Genomic DNA, 23,617 nt, shown 5'->3' on the forward strand with positions numbered 1-23,617 from the left:
CTATCAAATTTATGTACTAGAAAACAACGAAATATCTTGGTAATTGTAAATACAATAGTCGGTACGCTAAATGGCACAAGAGTCGCCATTTTTAAAAGACCGTGACGTCAGCCCTACCCACTGCACTAGGAGAGAAGCGTGTAATTATGGCGTCGGGCGCATCAAGTGAAAGCGACAGCTCTGTCGAATCGTACGAAGAGATCCCGCAAGACACACTGCAAGCAGGCTATGGCTTAGAAGGGTACCAGTTTGAACCTAGGAGAGGTACTCTCGACTCCGGTGATGACGAAAGAAGAGAAGAAAGCTCGAACTCGCTTGGTGTTTTTCAGCGGAAACGAGTGAAAAGACACGTCTGGAGGATCGTTATGCTTTCCATCGGTCCTGTTATTACACCCGAAAGCAACACACTGTGGCACTGTGTAGCCGATCACTTACAATTCATACTACATTCCGATTCACACGTGCTATTCCCAACCTCAATGAGCCAACACAACTGGGCACATGCATACGTCATGAGTGTTACGCAGAGAAAATGAACGTGCGTTCTGATTGGATAAAATTAATATCACGGCGGGCTGTTCAAACTGCGGAAATAGTTTGCTCGAGCTACTTTCAAAACACTATAACTTTCCAACCTTAGAACAAAAAACTTTTGTAAGTCTTGAATAAGGTTCGTTAATATGTGTTTTATTGTTATATTTTACTCTATATATTGCCCTCTGTTCCCCTTTAACGTGAGCACAGAGAAATGATTTTTTTTCCTAGAGGACTGATAGCCTGTATAGGAGATAATCAAACCCAGAATCAGTGCCCTAGCCCTGTAAAGTGTCGGTCTCTTTGTGGTATTCCCCCGATGCCTCTCGGATACGGGGGACTAATGCTGAGGTTTTATTTACAAACAAACAAACAAAGACAGCAGACTGACCTGTTAGCTATTCTAGGTGTCTCAACAAAGCCAAACAAGCTAAGATACCCTACCTTACCCGTCTCACTGAGCTCATTGCTGCATGTGCGGCTCATCCAGAGGACAAGTGAACCATTACTGTTTAGAGGACAGCAAACACACAACAGCGCACTCGGTGCTTATTTACCATAGCCTTCTGGGAGGTCTGGTGACTGGTGCCCATGTGGCCGGTTCTGTGGGGTATGCGCATGACTTCTAGACTCCTGGTTTCGGATTCTCTGGGTTTGAAGCCTCTGCTCTTGATTAGGTGACTCCAAAGCACGACAGTTGCCCCCACCAGCAGCCCCTGTGGGATCCGAGTAGGGCAGAGGCTCCTCCATGAAACAGCTGAGAGGCCGTCCTGGTCCAGAGTCCTCAAAGACTGGCCTGAGCAACACACACACACACACACGTCAAGTCAGGTCATTGACAGCCATATAGCTCCTACTATTGCACTCGCCCACACTACACACACCGTACATGTGCACATGACACTGACAGCAGGGGGCAGTGTTGAACAAACAGAAGGAGAAAACGCTCCTTTGCCACATTGCTCCCACTCACCCTTCATTTTCTAACAGTCCTCGACAGTCTACCACAGGCCCGCCACTGCCAATCCTATCACGGGTCTGGAGGCTCACTGAAAATGCAAAACGGAAAGAATTTACAAATGGAAGGAGGAAACAGGAGGGTTCCAGAAAGCAAGAATGTCCTCGGTAAATGAGTTCAAAGTTTTACGTACCGACTATTTGACCCCTCACGGCGTCGCTGTCTGAGGCGTTCAGCTTGCATAAATCCAAGCGCTGGTCTGTCGAGACAAAAACGCAAATCGCAATTCAAAAACGTGCACAAAAAAAAAAACCAAACAAATGCAATTCCTAATATAAATTTGAAGGTCACGCACATCCTGTATCTTTGAGTCTGCTGATGGCATTGGACAGGAGCCTCACACAGCCCAGAAAACCAGCGCCCTGCTTCTTGTGGATCTTCTTATGGTTCCACACGCTGATAGTGATCGAGTCGGTTTTCCCAATATATCTAAAAAGAACGTTTGAAGAAACCTCTCATGCAAATCCTACATTTATAGTCGAGCATTTATTCACACAGGACGGTGGAAAAACGGTGCTTACAGATCATAATGCTGGTTCCACTTCGGGTCCAGCGTGCTCTTAATGGTGTCTGTCGAGTGACACTGGCCTGAGCCATCGACGACCACTTTGGCAAAAGGATCAGGCAATCCTGCAGGAGAAACACTGATCTGTCAGCGGCGCAGGCTGAAAATGAAAGATCTGCTGTTGCAGCAGTGTGAGAACATCCTCCTCAGACAGTCACTGCACGCTGTTTTACGGCTTGGGTGAGAATTAAAGCAGATACGCAGAACCATGGCCTCACTTTTGTTTATAAATGCCTTGAGACCTCAAGAATGGCGCAGGAATAGTTTTAAGCGTTAACAATAAATCTAATATAGTAATTTTTACGATTAAAGTGATTCATATAGGTAGCGGTCTGAGTGAATGGCCTTACAGCAGGAAGTCTATCGGTCTCATCGCCATTTCTGCTATACTAAAACACAGAGCTGACTGCAACGCCGATCCTCCATTTTGAGCTAATTTATCGCCATGCCATGTAGATGTGTTTTTGGCCGGTGCAGCAACACGACAGAGGGTGGATTTACATTGCATTCATGGCCCAAGAATGTTCAAACTGCAAAGATTTGGACGTGTTTTGCGAGAAGTTCACGGGCACATTGGGCGCCTACGAAGTGGTCTCTCCTCTGCTCTGCACATTTTACTGAAGACTCGTACGAGACCTCTGATCCGTTGAGGAGCGTTGGCTACAAGTCCGTATTGAAAGAGGGTGCAGTACAAACAATTAAAGAAAACTACAAGAAAAGGAAAGCATTTATTTTATTTATTTATTTTTAAAGGAAAGTGAGTTCAGTTGCACCAGTCCTCCCGGAGCGTGAGCAGAGGGTTGTTGGTAAAACCCGGGACGGAACAGGACGTGACATATTGCTCAGGCAGTGACCTCCCCGCGGTTGCTGCTAAAACTGGTGACATCCCGTTCCGTCCCGGGTTTTAGTAATTGCCTGAGCCGAGCAGTAATGGCGGAGTACTCAGTAATGGAGAGAATAGAGAATGAGTGGAGCAGCCATCTTATTTCTAAACTGAATATCGCTGCCATCTCGCCCTTACATGGAAGAAGCGAATGAACGGAGAACTGCACGAATAATTGAAAGTCAGATTGTTTCAAAACAATCGACCACAGGATCGGCCTTCAAGAAGCGAGAACACAGACGGGTAAGCGCCGACTCTCATTTGGATAAAAAAAAAAAAAAAACACCTGCATTTAAATTAATACATGTAACTTGTATTGTGTGTTTAAGTTCCCGGTATAAGATTATTTAATTTGCTTCAGAATGTGATTGTCTCAGTTCATCTGATTATTTAATTAGCCTTTTACGTTTTATCAGTGAAAATGCATGCATGTACATGTATGTTGCATCAGTTATAACGCCTATAGCCTAGATCACAACCGGACGTACGATTTTTTGGCCGTGCAATTTTTGGCATTTCCCAAATCGCTGCGTTTTTTTTGTTCGTGGAGAAAGACGCACGTTGGCCGCAAGTTTGTCTTGCAACCTGAAAAAAACGTAAGCGCCCGTAGAGTTTGTTTGACATGACAAAGAACCTCTGCGGCCAGTCTACGGTTCGAAAATCTGCACGTCAGACGCGCGCCCTCCGTGCGTTTCTTGCGTTTTTTGCACATAGACCGGCCGTAGGAGCACGTACGGCTGGTTGTGACCGAGGCTTATCTTGTTTTAATGAGAGTCAACTCACAATCAATGAAGTCAAATCAGTCTTAGTTGAACAAGCTGGTAACGCCATTTCTTACCTTCACCATCAATTTTTATTTATATGACGACTTTGATCTATAGCTGTCAAAGGCCTCGGCCTTAAAACCGGTTCCCGCTGTGACGTCACGCACTCAGGGCTGGCTGGCTCAGTGGGGCAGCTCGAAAGCCAACTTTGCAGTCGATTTTAACCCTCAAAAATATATATTTTTTATTCCCATTTATGCAGCATACAAGAGTCAAGGATGGAGAAAATATCCACTCAGAAATGTATTTAAAAATAAAGGTCATCTCCTTTAAGATAAAGAAATGTTCGTGGCCTGAAACCGCGATAAACGAAGTCAAGTATCTACTGTTTACTGTAAATCAATATTACAGCTGATTTAAATAAAACGATTGACAGAAAACGTCATCTAGCTTTTCTCTGCTCTGAGTAAGCTCAGTCTCTGCTGAGTGTTTACCTCACGTCTCTCTTACGCACGTTGCCCTGTCTGATTAGCCGTCGTCACGCTAGAACGCAGCGTGTCATGGTTTACTAAGCCGCCTAAGTTGATGTGAGCCGAACGTGAAGTGACTGCATTAGTCATTAGCATAAAACGTGGGCCGTCAATAGCCGAGCTTATCGACACAGACGGGCAGGTCTGTCGCTCAGGAGTCTCGCTACACCATTAAGTCATTAAGGACTCCAGTACAGCCAGTTTCAGCCCGAGCGCTGCTGCGTGTCCAAACAGCTGTGGGTGGAATCCGATTAGAGATTTTTGCAAGATGAGGTGAATTCCCGATGCGACGGAACAAAGCATACAGAAGCAGAGAGCTCGGAAAACTCAAGTCTGACACATGATACGCAATAAAAAAAATCTCTGTAAGGCAAACGAGTCCTTTTCAGCCACTGCTGAACAGAGGAAAAGTAAATAGATATCAAGTATTACATTATGTAATATATATATATAAAAAAAGACAATTTTAAAAAAGGAGAGAGAGAAAAAAATAAGGACTGTACTTACGGAAGAAGTCTTTCTTTGCTAGATTCTTGGCACATAACACTGAAAGCAAAACAAAGACATTCATCATTTTTTTCGCAATAAAAATAGTCCAGTCAGTGCATCTGTGCAAGCTTCATTTCCACTATTACATATTATAATAAATAAATAAAACAAGTGATGCCTTAAACAAGACAATGTCATCAAGTAGAGCTGAAACGTCTCGGCTGGTTTTCTTTTGTGGGCAGAACTTAATGGGAAAATATTAAAACCGCAACGTTTTGCAGCGAATCTTAGCTCACAGTGATGATAGTAACACCTCTGCAGAGCAGCAGGATGTTAACGCTAACACGAGATCAGGTGGAGACAGAACAGCAATTCTTCTGTTCATCAAAATCTCACACTGAAAATAAACAAAAAACACTTCACAGTCTGATGATGAAACGATTAGAGGTGGCTTGTGGAATACAGATTCACCTTCGAGAGCTTGGTGTGCCACTTTTTTTTTTTTTGACAGAGATGCTAAAAACGTGGCGCTTTCACGTCTGAACCTGAGCAAGCGATTCGCTGTGAATTCATCAGAACATCAACGAGGTACTGCACACGTAAGTGTTTTTTGAGCTGTAAAATAAATGATATTAAACATCAATACTGGTGATATGACTGACAATGTTTATAAAAATTACGATTTAAAGCTAGACCACCTTTCAGATTTTTCAAGTGGAGGTCATGAAAAGAATTTTCCCCGAAACCCAGTTATTTTTGTTTAGTGGACCGAAAGCTACTGAATTCGAATCACAGACTTCCAATTTTATTAGGTTTAAAAAAAAAAAAGAACAATTAATGAATTTAGAGCCACATGGCCCTAAATTCTCCGCTATTTTTTTCCTGCTTCACCATTCAAGATACTACGTCATGCATCACATGGTGGGCTTTCCCCGTTTGCGCAAGGCATTGTGGGATACAAATTTGAAACAGGAGAGAAAAATGGAGGACGTGAGTGTGCGAATGAAACGTGCGAAGACCAACGACAATAACAGGGGCTTCAAAGTTTGGGAGAATAGCAGGGTACAAATAATTTACAGCAGGGTGCAAAATGGTAAAATGTCTGCCAGCGGCAGACATAACGCACGCAAAGCGTGCAGGGATATATATATATATATATATATATATATATATATATATATATATATATATATAGAGAGAGAGAGAGAGAGATAGATAGATAGAGAGAGAGAGAGAGAGAGAGAGAGAGAGAGAGAGATATGCAAGTACGAATTTTTCATGGGGCGGGATGGTTTGGAACAGGCCATCTAAAATTGGGATAACATTTACCCGGGACGGGTATTTGAGGTGGGTCGTCTAGCTTAAGCTTGATTAGCGTTGTTACGCACGCCAGTGTTTCCCACAGAAATTTTGGAGACTATGGGGGCAAGCCATGGGGGAGGCGCGGGGGTTGTTTAAAATTGAGTGATATATGTTAAATATTAAGTTATTACTGAAAAACTATTGATTAAAAAAAAGACACTGAGAAATGGTCCTATAAACAACTTTACCAATATAAAAGATTACCAGGACGACAAAAATGCAGAAAAATAGGCTTTACTGATCCAAATGCACCTGTTGGTTCAAAAGTCGAAGTGCATAGAACCTCACAGCACAACATGAAGTTACCTTAAAATATAATATAAATGCCTCAGCTTTCATGTAAGAAAAAAAAAACTTATTAATACTAGTACTGTGTGCAGGCAGTCTCTCCTGAAGACTAAATTAAACAATAATTATAAACTAATAAAATAAATGGCTCAGGCTTCATAGAAGAAAAAAACAATTTGAACAGAATCTCTCAGTATGATGCTGAAGCTGCCTAAACAATGGAAAATAAAATACCATTTTGGTAAAAACGTTGGCATCCATTAATTTCTTGTATTAAGTAAAAAAAATATGTTGCCAGATACTGCTGACGTTTTACAGCCCAAAATATGTTCAAAACCCGCCAAAATGCACTCAAAACCGCCCAAATTGGGCGGGAAAATGCGCAATCTGGCAACACAGGCGGCAGTAATGGCTGCACTCGTGTCGAAGATGTAAACACAGTTGACGCGGCAACGGACATACACGACATAGTGGATGTAATTTACGTTCACAACTTTTTTTGCTGTCAGAAATATTTAATATTAAATTTTGTGACTCGACTGACAATAGCCGGCGGCATAACAAGCCATAGCCGGCGATTTGCCGCCGGTGACCGGCTACTTTTGAGACCGCTGCAATAACAGAAAGTGAGAAGACGTGTTATGTTGTGAAGGAAAGGAAGCGCAGGACCAAACTAATAAATATCGGCGGTCAGCGAGCACCCCGGTGCGATCAGCTGTTCGTTTAGCGACAGAATGATGGAACTGTCAGTGCACGGTCAAAGGTAAACCTGTAGATGGCAGTAATACAACACTGTGGATGCCAGCTGCCATAAAACCCAAAAGAAGAAGAAGAGGAAGAAGGTAAACCTGCGCATGCGCACATGGACTTCCTCAGTCTGCTTGACTGCATGAAGCGAGTGATTTCATGCACATTATTTGCTCGGGAATCCTCTCAGATTAAATAACTTCCCAGCCACAGAATGGCCTGATATTTTGTGAGCTATTACAGAAATAAGCATACATCACAACGACCAAATTTCAGAGGGAACTAAATTTCACCGATTTTATGAAATCGAAAGGCCGTCTAGCTTTAACAGGTTGAAAATGACTACATCCTGAATGTTGTAAGGCCGATGCTGATGTTGAGTTAACCGTTTGGTAATTCTCTGCATCATGGCATTTTATTTTTAAATAAAGTTAACGCCTTCTATTCAGATTTTTATGTGAGCCAGGCCCCACCCTCATGTGGGAGTCTGTGAAACTATACACGTCTTCAAATATGCTGATCGAGACACACATTCCAGTTTTCCACCAACAGGGAGCGAGTTCGGTTCTGATTTGCCCAACAGATTTTGTACCGTTCGGAGCATTTCGACCAAAAATAATTTGCTTCGGATTCAGAACCTCAAAAATTGGTTCCCAGCTAGAACCGAAATGCAGCTGATTTTTTTCAGCATGAATGTGACATCAGTGGGCGTGTCTTTAGTTTGGAGAGGAAGCGGAGTGCAGGAATGGAAAACACAACCGAAAAGGAGACATCTTCAGGAAAAAAAAAACAGAAAGGACTAAAAACAAACATCTGCAATAACAGAACAAAAGCTGGGAGGTAATCAACGTGCTCCACTATCTTGCGACTACAGTTTACTCCTGTTGTGCATTGTACAGCACCCTCTGTTCAGGACACATTCTTGAGTACGACGCTTCCACTCAAAAACGTGGGCTAGTTCGCTACCTCAGACCAAGGTCCAAAGAATCCTGAACAGAACCGGTTCAAGAACCCGGCCCCTGTTATTGGAAAAGTGGTAAGTGAGCAACTCCTGCCTCACACAATGATCGACAGGACAAGTTAAAGAAGAATCCCCGGCCTGGAGCATAAGATTTAATAATTATATATTTGTAATTTATTTTAGTGGACCTTGAGCAACTCGGCAAAATGGCAATCAATCACTTTCACCATAAGTGAGGAAGAATTAGAATTGATGAAAGAAAATGCTGTTCCTAAAAGCACTAAAGATGCTATGAAGTTTGCTCTAAAACTACTTGAAGGTAAGGTGGAATTGTGATTTATTTTATCGATTTCAAAACACGGCACGGTGGTGTAGTGGTTAGCGCCGTCGCCTCACAGCAAGAAGGTCCGGGTTCGAGCCCCGTGGCCGGCGAGGGCCTTTCTGTGTGGAGTTTGCATGTTCTCCCCGTGTCCGCGTGGGTTTCCTCCGGGTGCTCCGGTTTCCCCCACAGTCCAAAGACATGCAGGTTAGGTTAACTGGTGGCTCTAAATTGAGCGTAGGTGTGAATGTGAGTGTGAATGGTTGTCTGTGTCTATGTGTCAGCCCTGTGATGACCTGGCGACTTGTCCAGGGTGTACCCCGCCTTTCGCCCGTAGTCAGCTGGGATAGGCTCCAGCTTGCCTGCGACCCTGTAGAACAGGATAAAGCGGCTCGAGATAATGAGATGAGATTTCAAAACAAAAGTATTACGTGAATCGGCATAGATAAGTGACAAGTCTGCGCTGCGTCGTTATTACATTTTCATGCCACTTTTGAAGACTGAAATATATGTTGTTTACCAGCTGGGAGGTCCGTATGGTGAAATACCGTGACCGAGGTCTTGAAAGTACTGAGCGAGGTCCTCTGGGCCGAGGTCAGTATTCAAGGCCGAGGTCACGGTATTTCACCATACGGACCGACCTTAAGCTGGTAAATAATTTTTTTTCTTTACCAAATTCTAACAGAAAACGAGAGCGCCCGAAAGGGAAAACCGAGCCGAGCCGCCATTTTGAATCCTCATTCACGGCTGTAATGCAAATGGCTTCCTCCTCGGCATACAAGTGCACTTCCATGGCAGGAAAACAGCTACATTTTGCCGCCTATGTAGTCCCCTATTTATATAAATAGGAGTCATTCAGGATTCAGCCATGTTTTTGCTCGGCGTTAGCAACAGTTAGAGGTTTTTAGCTTTCTCCTGAAATGTTTTCTTTTATTTCGTCTTCCTCAGGGTAGTAAAACTCGCTTTCGCTGTGAACCCTGTCGTTATCGCTATCCGTGCTGTAAAATTAATGCTATTCTCCTGAGAAATGCTGGCAAAAAATTTATAAGATTTTTGATAATCTTATAAATAAATCTTATAAAAAAAAAAAAAAGATAAATGTTGACAAAAAATGCTACTATGTTGTTGTGAACGAGCGAGTCGCCAGAGGTCCGTAACCGGGGTCCGTATCATAGGATACAGACCTGCTCGCCAGCCAATCAGAACGCAGGATTTGGACCATTAAATAAATAATTTTTTTTTTAATACATCTTTTTAAAAATAAATCACCTGTGTATTTATACTAAAACAATTATCCATCTCAGGCTCAGTGAATAATAACCTCGACTTCGTCTCGGTGAATAATTCTTAGTGTAATAAAAGGACACTGTGTACGGACAGGATGGACAGTTTTATATGAACTGCTTTGGGTCAGAACCTGTTAGCAAATCAACAGCCAAGTTATCTTGAACAGATGACCACACTCACAAACTCTGTGCTGTTCCTTAAAGCGAGCATTGACCTGATTCTCAAAATGTGAGAAAGAAAGAAAGAAAGAAAGAAAGAAAGAAAGAAAGAAAGAAAGAAAGAAAGAAAGAAAGAAAGAAAGAAAGAAAGAAAGAAAGAAAGAAAGAAAGAAAGAAAGAAAGAAAGAAAGAAAGAAAGAAAGAAAGAAAGAAAGAAAGAAAGAAAGAAAGAAAAGGAAGGGGGGGTGGGGGAGGGCACAAAATTTTCCAGAATACACAGACTGAGGAAAAGCACGTGTGTATGACTGAGCGTCACAGGACAGTGAGAAATCGCCTTGACTCGTCATTGTGCTATGACAGCGCTGACGCTGAGGAAATGCTTCAGTGAACGGTGAAGGCCACTTCCGCTCAGAGCCCAGGAGCCCAAACGCACATCCACAGCATCTTCTCGTTACGAGGACGCTTCCTCCTCACCACCAGAACATTTCACTAATTAACGGTTGCCATAAGAACCACACAGCATTTTCAACACCTCTGACCTCGCTGCAGAGCTGAACGTGTCCACGTTACTGTAAACAGCTCTTTCGAACCTCGTCTCCTCAGCTGACTTGGGTAACGCAGTACGACATGCCTTTTCATGTCCCGCTTCCTCATATCGCTATATTCAGTCAAACCAGCTGATCATTCCTTTCTTCATGTATTTATAGATAGTGCTGTTGAAGTGAAAGCGTCACGCAGTTTGGTCAGTGGTTGTCAGCTGGTGGTGCGGATACATGATGAGCTATAGCTCATGAAACCTGCTTCAAAAATAAAAAGAGCATTTTTCACGGTTCATTTTGGCTACAAACTGGCGAGGGATTCAATTTGGATAAAAAGAGATTCAGCCACAGTGTCGAGTGTTCATTTATTAACTTTCCAACTCGATTTTTCAACATCATCACTGAAACGGGGAAGAAGTGTTTAAAACATTACAGATTAGCACTCAAATTATTTTTAATGCCATTTTGATTGGCTGATCAAACTGCAAAGGGCTGCCTACATGCAATTACTTTTAGTCAGCATGGCCCAGTTCCCTAAACTGACAGCCACGGAGTTGGTTTCTTGAACTGAAAGTAAAAACGGTGAAAACGTGACCAAAAACAACCTGTTGCACAAACTTTATAATCAGTATTTCAAAAAAAATAATAATTTGAATGATAAAACAACTATTGAACTCGGTTTTCACAAAATACTGTGTTGTTAGTGTCAAATCCCGATATTTGTGGCTACTGCCTCACACAGAGACTGTAGCCACTATGTCATCGTGTTGTAAGAATGAGTGCAACAATCGCAAACTACGCACGCGCATACATGTGTTCCGATTAAAATCACATGTTCCACCGTGCCCCTGTAGGGCGGCATCTCCTCTGTAGCACGCACAAGAGAGAAACAGCGCAAGGCAGCGAGAGAGAGCAGTAGCGAGAGAGACAGCAAGAGAGAGAAGCCGTGAGAGAGTGCGCACGCGTGGCAGCGAGAGAAAGAGAGGCAGTGAGAGAGAGAAGCAGTCAGAGAGCAAGAGAGAAAGAGGCAGCAAGAGAGCACGTGCGAGAGAGAAGCTGTGAGAGAGCGTGAAACAGCGAGAGAGGCAGCAAGAGAGCAGTAGCGAGAGAGACAGCGAGAGAGCCTGGCAGCGAGAGAGCAGTAGCTAGAGAGACAGCGAGAGAGCCTGGCAGCGAGATAGCAGTAGCGAGAGAGACAGCGAGAGAGCAGTAGCGAGAGAGACAGCGAGAGAGCCTGGCAGCGAGAGAGACCGCGAGAGAGCCTGGCAGCGAGAGAGACAGCGAGAGAGCCTGGCAGCGAGAGAGACAGCGAGAGAGCCTGGCAGCGAGAGAGCCTGGCAGCGAGAGAGACAGCGAGAGAGCCTGGCAGCGAGAGAGCCTGGCAGCGAGAGAGCCTGGCAGCGAGAGAGCAGTAGCGAGAGAGACCGGCAGCGAGAGAGCAGTAGCGAGAGAGACCGGCAGCGAGAGAGCAGTAGCGAGAGAGACCGGCAGCGAGAGAGCAGTAGCGAGAGAGACCGGCAGCGAGAGAGCAGTAGCGAGAGAGACCGGCAGCGAGAGAGCAGTAGCGAGAGAGACCGGCAGCGAGAGAGCAGTAGCGAGAGAGACCGGCAGCGAGAGAGCAGTAGCGAGAGAGACCGGCAGCGAGAGAGCAGTAGCGAGAGAGACCGGCAGCGAGAGAGCAGTAGCGAGAGAGACCGGCAGCGAGAGAGCAGTAGCGAGAGAGACCGGCAGCGAGAGAGCAGTAGCGAGAGAGACCGGCAGCGAGAGAGCAGTAGCGAGAGAGACCGGGAGCGAGAGAGCAGTAGCGAGAGAGACCGGGAGCGAGAGAGCAGTAGCGAGAGAGACTGGCAGCGAGAGAGCAGCAGCGAGAGAGACTGGCAGCGAGAGAGCAGTAGCGAGAGAGACTGGCAGCGAGAGAGACTGGCAGTGAGAGAGCAGTAGTGCGAGAGAGACAGGCAGCGAGAGAGCAGTAACGCGAGAGAGACAGCGAGAGAGCAGTAGCGCGAGAGAGACAGCGAGAGAGCAGTAGCGCGAGAGAGACAGCGAGAGAGCAGTAGCGCGAGAGAGACAGCGAGAGAGCAGTAGCGCGAGAGAGACAGCGAGAGAGCAGTAGCGCGAGAGAGACAGCGAGAGAGCAGTAGCGCGAGAGAGACAGCGAGAGAGCAGTAGCGCGAGAGAGACAGCGAGAGAGCCTGGCAGCGAGAGAGCCTGGCAGCGAGAGAGCAGTAGCGAGAGAGACTGGCAGCGAGAGAGCAGTAGCGAGAGAGACTGGCAGCGAGAGAGCAGTAGCGAGAGAGACTGGCAGCGAGAGAGCAGTAGCGAGAGAGACTGGCAGCGAGAGAGCAGTAGCGAGAGAGACTGGCAGCGAGAGAGCAGCAGCGAGAGAGACTGGCAGCGAGAGAGCAGTAGCGAGAGAGACTGGCAGCGAGAGAGACAGGCAGTGAGAGAGCAGTAGCGAGAGAGGCTGGCAGCGAGAGAGACAGGCAGCGAGAGAGCAGTAGCGCGAGAGAGACAGGCAGCGAGAGAGCAGTAACGCGAGAGAGACAGCGAGAGAGCAGTAGCGCGAGAGAGCAGTAGTGCGAGAGAGACAGCGAGAGAGCAGTAGTGCGAGAGAGACAGCGAGAGAGCAGTAGTGCGAGAGAGACAGCGAGAGAGCCTGGCAGCAAGAGAGCAGTAGCGCGAGACAGCAAGAGAGAGCAGTAGCGCGAGAGAGACAGCGAGAGAGCAGTAGTGCGAGAGAGACAGCGAGAGAGCCTGGCAGCAAGAGAGCAGTAGCGCGAGACAGCAAGAGAGACAGCATGAGAGCCTGGCAGCAAGAGAGACAGCGAGAGAGCGGTAGCAAGAGGCTGCGAGAGAGATGGGGGGGGCTGCACTGTTGCTGAATGTTAATGCAATAACAGAGCCGCTAATTGTAAGGTTAATCCTGAATATGACCTCTGGATACCAGGTGAAGTCGGAATATAAAGGAAGAGTGTGAGACTACACAGGCTGCTGCATTAGAGCCTGACAACACACACACACACACCCCTCCTCCACCTTTTCCAGCACTCACAGCAGGGAACACCTCATTAGACCTGAACTTTATCTCACAATGCGTGGGAGAAAGGGAGACACAGGAGGAGGAAAATGGCAGAGACGGAGTGACGATACTACACTCTCGTGGCCACCCAGTAGTCCAGCAACATGAAGAACGGTTACTGGGGCAACTGGTGGATTAACTGGAGGAGCCGCACTGCATAAGTAATGGCCGAGACCATCAAAGTCCACTCTGATGATTAAGCTCTGCCTCCAAAAGCAGCTGGGGAGAAATGAAAAATGCATACAAAGGCTATTTTTAAAAAAATTTTGAAAGGGGGGGAGGGGGAAAAAAGTCAGCCTTGCCATCCTATACTCCGCTCAAGACCTCTGTAGCCATGGAAACAAAGCAGCAGAAAGTTTACAACAAGAAGAAAGAAGTTTTATGAGACAGACAGCGCTGTCAAGCTCAAAGTTTAATGCAATTATCCACGATACGGATCTGTGCGCCGATAAAAGTCGTTTATGGACGCATCTGGAACGTAAATGTAAAAGGTCAAAAACAGACACTTTACCACATAGCTTGATCTCAAGAGCTCGTACTACGAGAACTACTACAACAACCACTACAAGAATTACTAGTACAACAATTACTACGACTACAACAATTTCTTGTACAACAACTGCTAGTACAACCCCGATTCCAAAAAAGTTGGGACAAAGTACAAATTGTAAATAAAAATGGAATGCAATAATTTACAAATCTCAAAAACTGATATTGTATTCACAATAGAACAGACAACATATCAAATGTCGAAAGTGAGACATTTTGAAATTTCATGCCAAATATTGGCTCATTTGAAATTTCATGACAGCAACACATCTCAAAAAAGTTGGGACAGGGGCAATAAGAGGCTGGAAAAGTTAAAGGTACAAAAAAGGAACAGCTGGAGGACCAAATTGCAACTCATTAGGTTAATTGGCAATAGGTCATTAACATGACTGGGTATAAAAAGAGCATCTTGGAGTGGCAGCAGCTCTCAGAAGTAAAGATGGGAAGAGGATCACCAATCCCCCTAATTCTGCACCGACAAATAGTGGAGCAATATCAGAAAGGAGTTCGACAGTGTAAAATTGCAAAGAGTTTGAACATATCATCATCTACAGTGCATAATATCATCAAAAGATTCAGAGAATCTGGAAGAATCTCTGTGCGTAAGGGTCAAGGCCGGAAAACCATACTGGGTGCCCGTGATCTTCGGGCCCTTAGACGGCACTGCATCACATACAGGCATGCTTCTGTATTGGAAATCACAAAATGGGCTCAGGAATATTTCCAGAGAACATTATCTGTGAACACAATTCACCGTGCCATCCGCCGTTGCCAGCTAAAACTCTATAGTTCAAAGAAGAAACTGTATCTAAACATGATCCAGAAGTGCAGACGTCTTCTCTGGGCCAAGGCTCATTTAAAATGGACTGTGGCAAAGTGGAAAACTGTTCTGTGGTCAGACGAATCAAAATTTGAAGTTCTTTATGGAAATCAGGGACGCCGTGTCATTCGGACTAAAGAGGAGAAGGACGACCCAAGTTGTTATCAGTGCTCAGTTCAGAAGCCTGCATCTCTGATGGTATGGGGTTGCATTAGTGTGTGTGGCATGGGCAGCTTACACATCTGGAAAGACACCATCAATGCTGAAAGGTATATCCAGGTTCTAGAGCAACATATGCTCCCATCCAGACGACGTCTCTTTCAGGGAAGACCTTGCATTTTCCAACATGACAATGCCAAACCACATACTGCATCAATTACAGCATCATGGCTGTGTAGAAGAAGGGTCCGGGTACTGAATTGGCCAGCCTGCAGTCCAGATCTTTCACCCATAGAAAACATTTGGCGCATCATAAAACAGAAGATACGACAAAAAAGACCTAAGACAGTTGAGCAACTAGAATCCTACATTAGACAAGAATGGGTTAACATTCCTATCCCTAAACTTGAGCAACTTGTCTCCTCAGTCCCCAGACGTTTACAGACTGTTGTAAAGAGAAAAGGGGATGTCTCACAGTGGTAAACATGGCCTTGTCCCAACTTTTTTGAGATGTGTTGTTGTCATGAAATTTAAAATCACCTAGTTTTTCTCTTTAAATGATACATTTTCTCAGTTTAAACATTTGATACGTCATCTATGTCCTATTCTGAATAAAATATGGAATTTTGAAACTTCCACATCATTGCATTCCGTTTTTATTTACAATTTGTACTTTGTCCCAACTTTTTTGGAATCGGGGTTGTACATCAACAATTACTATTACAACTAGTACTACAATAAATTACTACTACTAGTATAACAACAACTAGTAAAACAATTGCTCATACAACAACTAGTACAACTGCTAGTACATCAATTACTACTATAACAACAGTTGCTACTACAACTAGTACGAATAGTACAACTAGTACAATTGCTAGTACATCAACAATTACTACTCGTACAACTACAACTAGTACAGCAACAACTAATACAACAAACTATTACTACAAGTAGCACAACAAACAACTACTATTAGTACAACAACTAGCACAACAATTACTACAACCCCAATTCCAAAAAAGTTGGGATGCTATGTAAACTGTAAATAAAAACAGAATGTGATAATTTGCAAATCATGGAAACCCTATATTTCATTGAAAATAGTACAAAGACAACATATCAAATATTAAAACTGAGAAATTTTATTGTTTTTTTAAAATGTATGCTCATTTTGAATTTGATGTCAGCAACACGTTTCAGATAAGTTGGGACAGGGGCAACAAAAGACTGGAAAATGTAATGCTAAACAAACAAACAAGCAAACAAAAAAAACGAAATTTGGTTAATTGGCAACAGGTCAGTAACAAGATTGGGTATAAAAAGAGCATCCCAGAGAGGCGGAGTCTCTCAGAAGTAAAGATGAGGAGGGGTTCACCGCTCTGTGAAAGACTGCGTGGGCAAACAGTACAACAATTTAAGAATAACGTTCCTCAATGTAAAATTGCAACGAATTTGGGGATCACATCATCTATGGTACATAATATCATTAAAAGATTCAGAGAATCTGGAGAAATCTCTGTATGCAAGAGACAAGGCTGAAAACTGACATTGGATGCCTGTGATCTTCAGGCCCTCAGGCGACACTGCATTAAAAGCAGACACGTGTCTGTAGGGGAAATCACTGTATGGGCTCAGGAACACTTCAGAAAACCATCATCTGTGAAAACAGTTCATTACTGCATCCACAAATACAAGTTAAAACCAGATATAAACAACATCCAGAAACACCGCTGCCTTCTCTGGGCCCGAGCTCTTTTATGATGGACTGAGGCGAAGTGGAAAATTGTCCCCGAGGTCTGACGAATCAAAAGTAGAAATTCTTTTTAGAAATCATGGACATCACGTCCTCCAGGCTTAAGAGGAGAGGGACCATCCGACTTGTTATCAGTGCACAGTTCAAGAGCCAGCATCTGTGATGGTATGAGGGGGCATTAGTGCACATGACATGGGTAACTTGTACATCTGGGAAGGCATCATTAATGCTGAATGATGTATACACATTTCAGAGCAATATGCTGCCATCCAGACAAAATATTTTTCAGGGAAGGCCTTCCTTCTTTCAGTAAGACAATGCCAAACCGCTTTCTGCACATATTAAAACTGCATGGCTCTGTAATAAAAGAGTCCAGGTGCTAAACTGGCCTGCTTGCAGTCTAGACCTGTCTCCCATTTAAAACATTTGGTGCATTATGAAGCGCAAAATACAGCAAAGGAGACCCCGAACTGTTGAGCAACTGAAATTGCATATCAGGCAAGAATGGGACATTTCTCTTTCCAAACTATAGCAACTGGTCTCCTCAGTTCACAGACGTTTACAGAGTGTTGTTAATAGTAGAGGTGATGCAACACAGTGGTAAACATGCCCCTGTCCCAACTTTTTTGAAATGTGTTACTGACATCAAATTCAAAATAAGCATATATTTTCAAAGAACAATAAAGTATCTCAGTTTCAACATTTGATATGTTGTCTTTGTACTATTGTCAATGAAATATAGGGTTTCTGAGATTCGCAGATGATCACAATCTGTTTTTATTTACAGTTTACACAGCATCCCAACTTTTTTGGTATTGGGGTTGTAGTACCACAACAACCTGCAAAACTCCAAACACCTTTTTTTTTCCAGTTTAAAAAAAACAAACAACCCTATATCAGTCTCATGATCAACAGGGATGTGGAACAGATCATCCACTCCAACATCTGGCAACATTCCTGATGAGCTTTTAGGCCAGGCAGAACAGCTGGGCCCAGAACACGACTCTCCTTACTGCTGTTCTTTCGCAAGCAAGCGCTACAGCAAACATGGTCAGCATGTTCAGAGTTAGCACACACACACACAAACACATGTGAACCTAGAAAGTCGACTGTGCATCCCGAAAGTCTGCGGTTTTGTCCACATTCTTAGCCGTCTGCTTTTTTGAGAAGAAGCCAAAGCGCCAGTTATGGTGTTATCATGCGTGAGAGATCAGACTTAACCACTGCATTACACCGGCTCAGACAGCAGAGGCTGGGTTTAGAAACCACGCTCCAGCACAGACTGATAGACAGACAGTCGTCTGGCCCTGTACGCTCGCTCAGACCATTTCGAGTGAACTATAACTTATAGACTAAGCTCTAAATTTAGCTTGTAGATCTGGACTGAAAGTCACAGCGAGGTCTCTGGGCAGCTCTGCTTGGACATGCAGTTGCTGAGTGGCGATGGACGAGATGGACTCCAGGACTATCACTACACCATGTTCCATTCGTGAACAGGGTTTGGTTTTGATTTTATTGATATGCAGTACGTTTACACACAGCCAAGGATCAGAACACAGTACTCTCAGGGGGACTGAAATTTTATTGGGCAATTTTTATCATCTATTAAATGCAACAAGTGATTATAAAAAACTCATCACCATGGGTCTTAATAGTAGAGAAGGCAATCGTTAATATTTTTCATTTCACACTCGGATAAATTATGTGGAAAATTATGTAATGATATAAAAACTATATTTAAATCACTCTCTCAGGACAAGTGTTCAGGAAAAATCCACCACCCTCTTTGGTTCCAGATGCATGTTTGTATTTAGATTGGCCTCTTGTCAGTCATTTTACAGACACGCCCCCAATGCGATCTCACATCCTCTTAAATCATGATGAGAAGTTCGCATGTTTCTCTGTTACGAGTTGTTATGAGACGTAACTTGGCTTTCAAACAGTTGAATATCGGAGTGCATTTGTCACGACTGTCCTTGCTAATGCTAAATCTAGTTAGCATGCTAACTCTGGTTGTACGGGCGGAGCTTTGAGTACATGGGTGGAAATATTCAACTTCACACATTTAGACACCATTTTCTTTTCAGCTACAATATATAATAAAGTAAACTGTACGGGCTGTAATGTGTAGAATGTAATGCACAGCCGTGCTGATCGTTTCTTTCACCCAAATTTTCACAAACATACAGGATACTACACGGTGACGCAAAGATATGAAGTTTATCTTCAAGTGGTGAATATATTTTTCATGAGTGAAGCAAACATGAAAATATTTTCAACACAAGATGATAAACTTCATATCTTTGCACCACCATGTAATGTTCTTTATATTATATGGACACATCCACCCAAATAAAAAAAAGCGCAAGTTCATGAAAAGAATTTTAATTTTGAACTGGCTCGCCATTTTGACAATGTGCATCTAGTCAGCAGGAAAACACTGCGAGTGAGAGTGAAATATCAGGAATTATTATACATACAGGCCACTTTTTCCATGGAATAAAAACATATTCTATTCCCTTCTAGCAGGTTTCATTTATTTGGTTCAATAGCATGCAATATTGTTAGCATATCGCTTATCCGATGTGTATTATGTCACCCTATGCAATGGAGAATGAGCGTTGAATATGCTTTACGATATTGCACGGTTGTCAAGACATGACATTATATATTGGAGCTGATGAGAATATTCAATGAGAAAGTTTGCTGCTGTGCACGCACAGGAGCATTTCTTTGCTTGCCGGGAAAGAAAAAGACGCGTTAAACATCCGAAAGGCTACCAAAACTTCATTAGATAGTCTTCACGCATATTTATAAGAGAAAAACATACCAACCGACATCGAAAAACTGGGAGTGTGTATGTATAATAATAATAATGGCTTTTTTTCATGGTATATCAGAGAGAGATTTTATATATATATATATATATATATATATATATATATATATATATATATATTTATTAGTGTTGTCAAGCGATTAAAATATTTAATCGCGATTAATGTCGCGACTGTCATAGTTAACTCGCGATTAATCGCACATTTTTGTCACATGAAAAACCATTGTAATTCTCTTATCAGCATAAAAAAAGTGAATGGGCTTGCTTTGTACCAATGTTTTTTTTTATTGCAGAGCATAACACTATGGAGTCGTAGAGGGGACATGGTGAATAAAAAAATAAAGCGTGGGAACGACTTATAAGGCATGTGCACGAGATATTAATGCGCGCGCACGAGTTATAACCCGTGCGCACGCTTTGCGTTAAGGCGTGCGCTCGGGTAATTAAAAGTGAGGGGACGAGTTACTACGGCTCCGTATAACACGTCTTGTCACAGCCACTGCAAAGTCGGGCTGGAGCCGCCGATGGGAAAACGAAACTGAAGCCGAGCACTGTGGCTCTTCGTCCCGAGGCGCGGCAGCATGAGCTGCCCGCGCTGGTTCTTTGGGGGGAGGGCAGAGGACTCTGGCTGTGCGGGGCGTGACATTACAGTCTAGTTGCTATCGTTTTTCTAAGCAAAGTCTCTGTTCTGTTCCAAGTTCCTGGCAGTTTCAAAAGCTTATGAAAACCTACATCATGTCACAGAGCGTTAATCTCGCGATAAAAAAATTATCGCCGTTAAAATTGAGTCAAGTTAACGCGTTAATAACGCGACATTTTTGACAGCACTAATATATATATATATATATATATATATATATATATATATATATATATATATAGAGAGAGAGAGAGAGAGAGAGAGAGAGAGAGAGGGTGTCTCAAAAAAATGTACTCACACTTTAACTGTCCCTAACATGCTGCCTTTTTTGTGTTGCAGGTGTAATTAATCAATCACAGCATGGCAGGAAATTATCGCACCAAACCAAGAACAATTGCTGCATTGAAATTGGAAACTGAAAGACAAATGTCGCGATATTCCTAATGACCTGTTTCGTGACGTTTGCGAATCCCTTGGTGCGCGTTATCAGCGTTGTCTGGACAATAATGGTCATCAATTTGAACATTTGCGAACATGATTCTTCAATTACATTTGTCTTCTGTATTTGAAGCTATTCCATTTCACTCTATGTTCATAAATAAAGGTTTTCTCGTCATTCAAAGTGCGAGTACATTTTTTTGAGACACCCTGTGTGTGTGTGTGTGTGTATATATATATATATATATATATATATATATATATACACACACACACACACACACAATATTGCCAAAAGTATTCGCTCACATATGAGCTTAAGTGACATCCTATTCCTAATCCATAGGGTTCAGTATGACGTCGGTCCACCCTTTGCAGCTAGAACAGCTTCAACTCTTCTGTGAAGGCTGTCCACAAGGTTTAGGAGTGTGTTTATGGGAATCTTTGACCATTCTTCCAGAAACGCATTTGTGAGGTCACACACTGATGCTGGACGAGAAGGCCTGGCTCTCAGTCTCCGCTCTAATTCATCCCAAAGGTGTTCTATCGGGTTGAGTTCAGGACTCTGTGCAGGCCAGTCAAGTTCATCCACTCCAGACTCTGTCATCCATGTCTTTATGGACCTTGCTTTGTGCACTGGTGCACAGTCATGTTGGAAGAGGAAGGGGCCAGCTCCAAACTGTAAAAACAGTCTGCATGCCTAGGTGCTTGATTTTATACACCTGTGGCCATGGAAGGGATTGGAACACCTGATTCCGATAATTTGGATGGGTGAGCAAATACTTTTGGCAATATAGTGTGTGTGTGTGTATGTATATATATATATATATATATATATATATATATATATATGGGGAGGCACGGTGGTGTAGTGGTTAGCGCTGTCGCCTCACAGCAAGAAGGTCCGGGTTCGAGCCCCGTGGCCGGCGAGGGCCTTTCTGTGCGGAGTTTGCATGTTCTCCCCGTGTCCGCGTGGGTTTCCTCCGGGTGCTCCGGTTTCCCCCACAGTCCAAAGACATGCAGGTTAGGTTAACTGGTGACTCTAAATTGACCGTAGGTGTGAATGTGAGTGTGAATGGTTGTCTGTGTCTATGTGTCAGCCCTGTGATGACCTGGCGACTTGTCCAGGGTGTACCCCGCCTTTCGCCCGTAGTCAGCTGGGATAGGCTCCAGCTTGCCTGCGACCCTGTAGAACAGGATAAAGCAGCTACAGATAATGAGATGAGAATGAGATGAGAAATATCAGATATATTCCATTCAGCTACTCGTCTTCGACTCATTCAATATCATGTTAGCTGAATGGAATACATCTGATATACCACACAACGCCAGCCAATATTATTTAATTATTATACATACAGGTCACTTTTTCCATGGAATAAAAACATTTATTTTTTTCGCGGTCCGGTTTCCATCAAATCCTGCGCTCTGATTGGCTGGCGAGCGGGTCCGTATCCTATGGTATGGACCCCAGTTACGGACCCCAGGCGACTCACTCGTTCACAACAACATGCATGGTAGCAATTTTTGCCAGCATTTCTCAGCATAATAGCATTAATTTTACAGCATGGATAGCGATAACAACAGTGTTCACAGCGAAAGCGAGTTTTACTACCCTGAGGAAGAAAGAAAGAAAACATTTCAGGAGAAAGCTAAAAACCTCTAACTGTTGCTAACGCCGAGCAAAAACATGGCTGAATCCTGAATGACTCCTATTTGTATAAATAAGGGACTACATAGGCGGCAAAATGTAGTTTTTTTCCTGCCATGGAAGTGCACTTGTATACTGAGGAGGAAGCCATTTGCATTACAGCCGTGAATGAGGATTCAAAATGGCGGCTCGGCTCGGTTTTCCCTTTCGGGCGCTCTCGTTTTCTGTTAGAATTTGGTAAAGAAATAAATAAAAGATTATTTACCAGCTTAAGGTCGGTCCGTATGGCGAAATACCGTGACCTCAGCCTTGAATATTGACCTCGGCCCAAAGGGCCTCGCTCAGTACTTTCAAGACCTCGGTCACGGTATTTCACCATACAGACCTCCCAGCTGGTAAATAACATATATTTATTCTATTCCCTTCTAGTGGGTTTAATTGATGGCATGCAATATTATCATATTGCTTATCCTCCATGTATTACGTCACTCTCCCCAATGGAGAATGAGCGTGCAATATTGTAACAATATTGCACATTGTCAAGACAACACGATGTCGCACATGCAAAGATCCAATGACAAAACTTTTCTGTCGCACATGACCACAATCATTTCTCTGTCGGCCGGAAAAGAGAGAAGACGATGCTAATCCAGTGCTCGGTTTAAGCACTAAATAAATAAACCGAAACTAAAGACGCGTTGAACGCCTGAAAGGCTACCAAAACTTCGTTATACATTCTTCACAAGAGAAAAACATACCAACAAACATGGAAAAACTGGAAAAGAGACACATCGGTGATGCAAAACTAAGAGAAACCGGTTTAATTTAAATTCAGTAAAAGCAATGAAATATCATTTTGATGAGAAAGGAAATATCTAACCCATACGCAATACTTTCTCGTAAATTTGACCGACCACATTCCCCTTTCGATCAGTGCCGTGTGCAGACAGACACGTAACCATTTGAGGAGAATAACTTTCCTGGTTGAAGTAAACGAGAAAATACTTACCGCTCGTTCTTCATTACGGATTTTTTTAATGTTTTATTTAAAATGAAATTATGCCAGTGCCACTCTTTTGGGAAAGGCAGTTGAAACTGTGAGCTTTCCTGCTTGTTGGAACAGAAGTGCACAACCCTGCGCTATTCAGGACACAATCCCAGTATGTGCAGCAACAAGCAAAACTATGGGAACACGGTCACTAATATCCTGTGTGACTGGGACGGGAGGGAAGTCTAATAAAA

At 43.4% G+C, this 23,617-nt stretch overlaps 1 protein-coding gene across 3 annotated transcripts in view; it reads right to left on the minus strand.

Moving 5' to 3' along the window:
• The window catches only part of smurf1 (SMAD specific E3 ubiquitin protein ligase 1), a 140,137-nt gene that overhangs the window by 34,212 nt on the left and 82,308 nt on the right, over positions 1 to 23,617 (minus strand). For all 3 annotated transcript variants that reach the window (XM_060943047.1, XM_060943046.1, XM_060943045.1), the window contains exons 2-7: positions 4,802 to 4,840; positions 2,074 to 2,182; positions 1,848 to 1,981; positions 1,686 to 1,751; positions 1,508 to 1,583; positions 1,092 to 1,330 (exon numbers count right to left, since the gene is read on the minus strand). In XM_060943047.1, coding sequence (XP_060799030.1) covers positions 1,092 to 1,330; positions 1,508 to 1,583; positions 1,686 to 1,751; positions 1,848 to 1,981; positions 2,074 to 2,182; positions 4,802 to 4,840 — 663 coding nt within the window. The remainder of the gene's footprint in view (positions 1 to 1,091; positions 1,331 to 1,507; positions 1,584 to 1,685; positions 1,752 to 1,847; positions 1,982 to 2,073; positions 2,183 to 4,801; positions 4,841 to 23,617) is intronic.

The sequence above is a fragment of the Neoarius graeffei genome, chromosome 16, assembly GCF_027579695.1.
Source record: "Neoarius graeffei isolate fNeoGra1 chromosome 16, fNeoGra1.pri, whole genome shotgun sequence".
Taxonomy (NCBI): domain Eukaryota; kingdom Metazoa; phylum Chordata; class Actinopteri; order Siluriformes; family Ariidae; genus Neoarius; species Neoarius graeffei.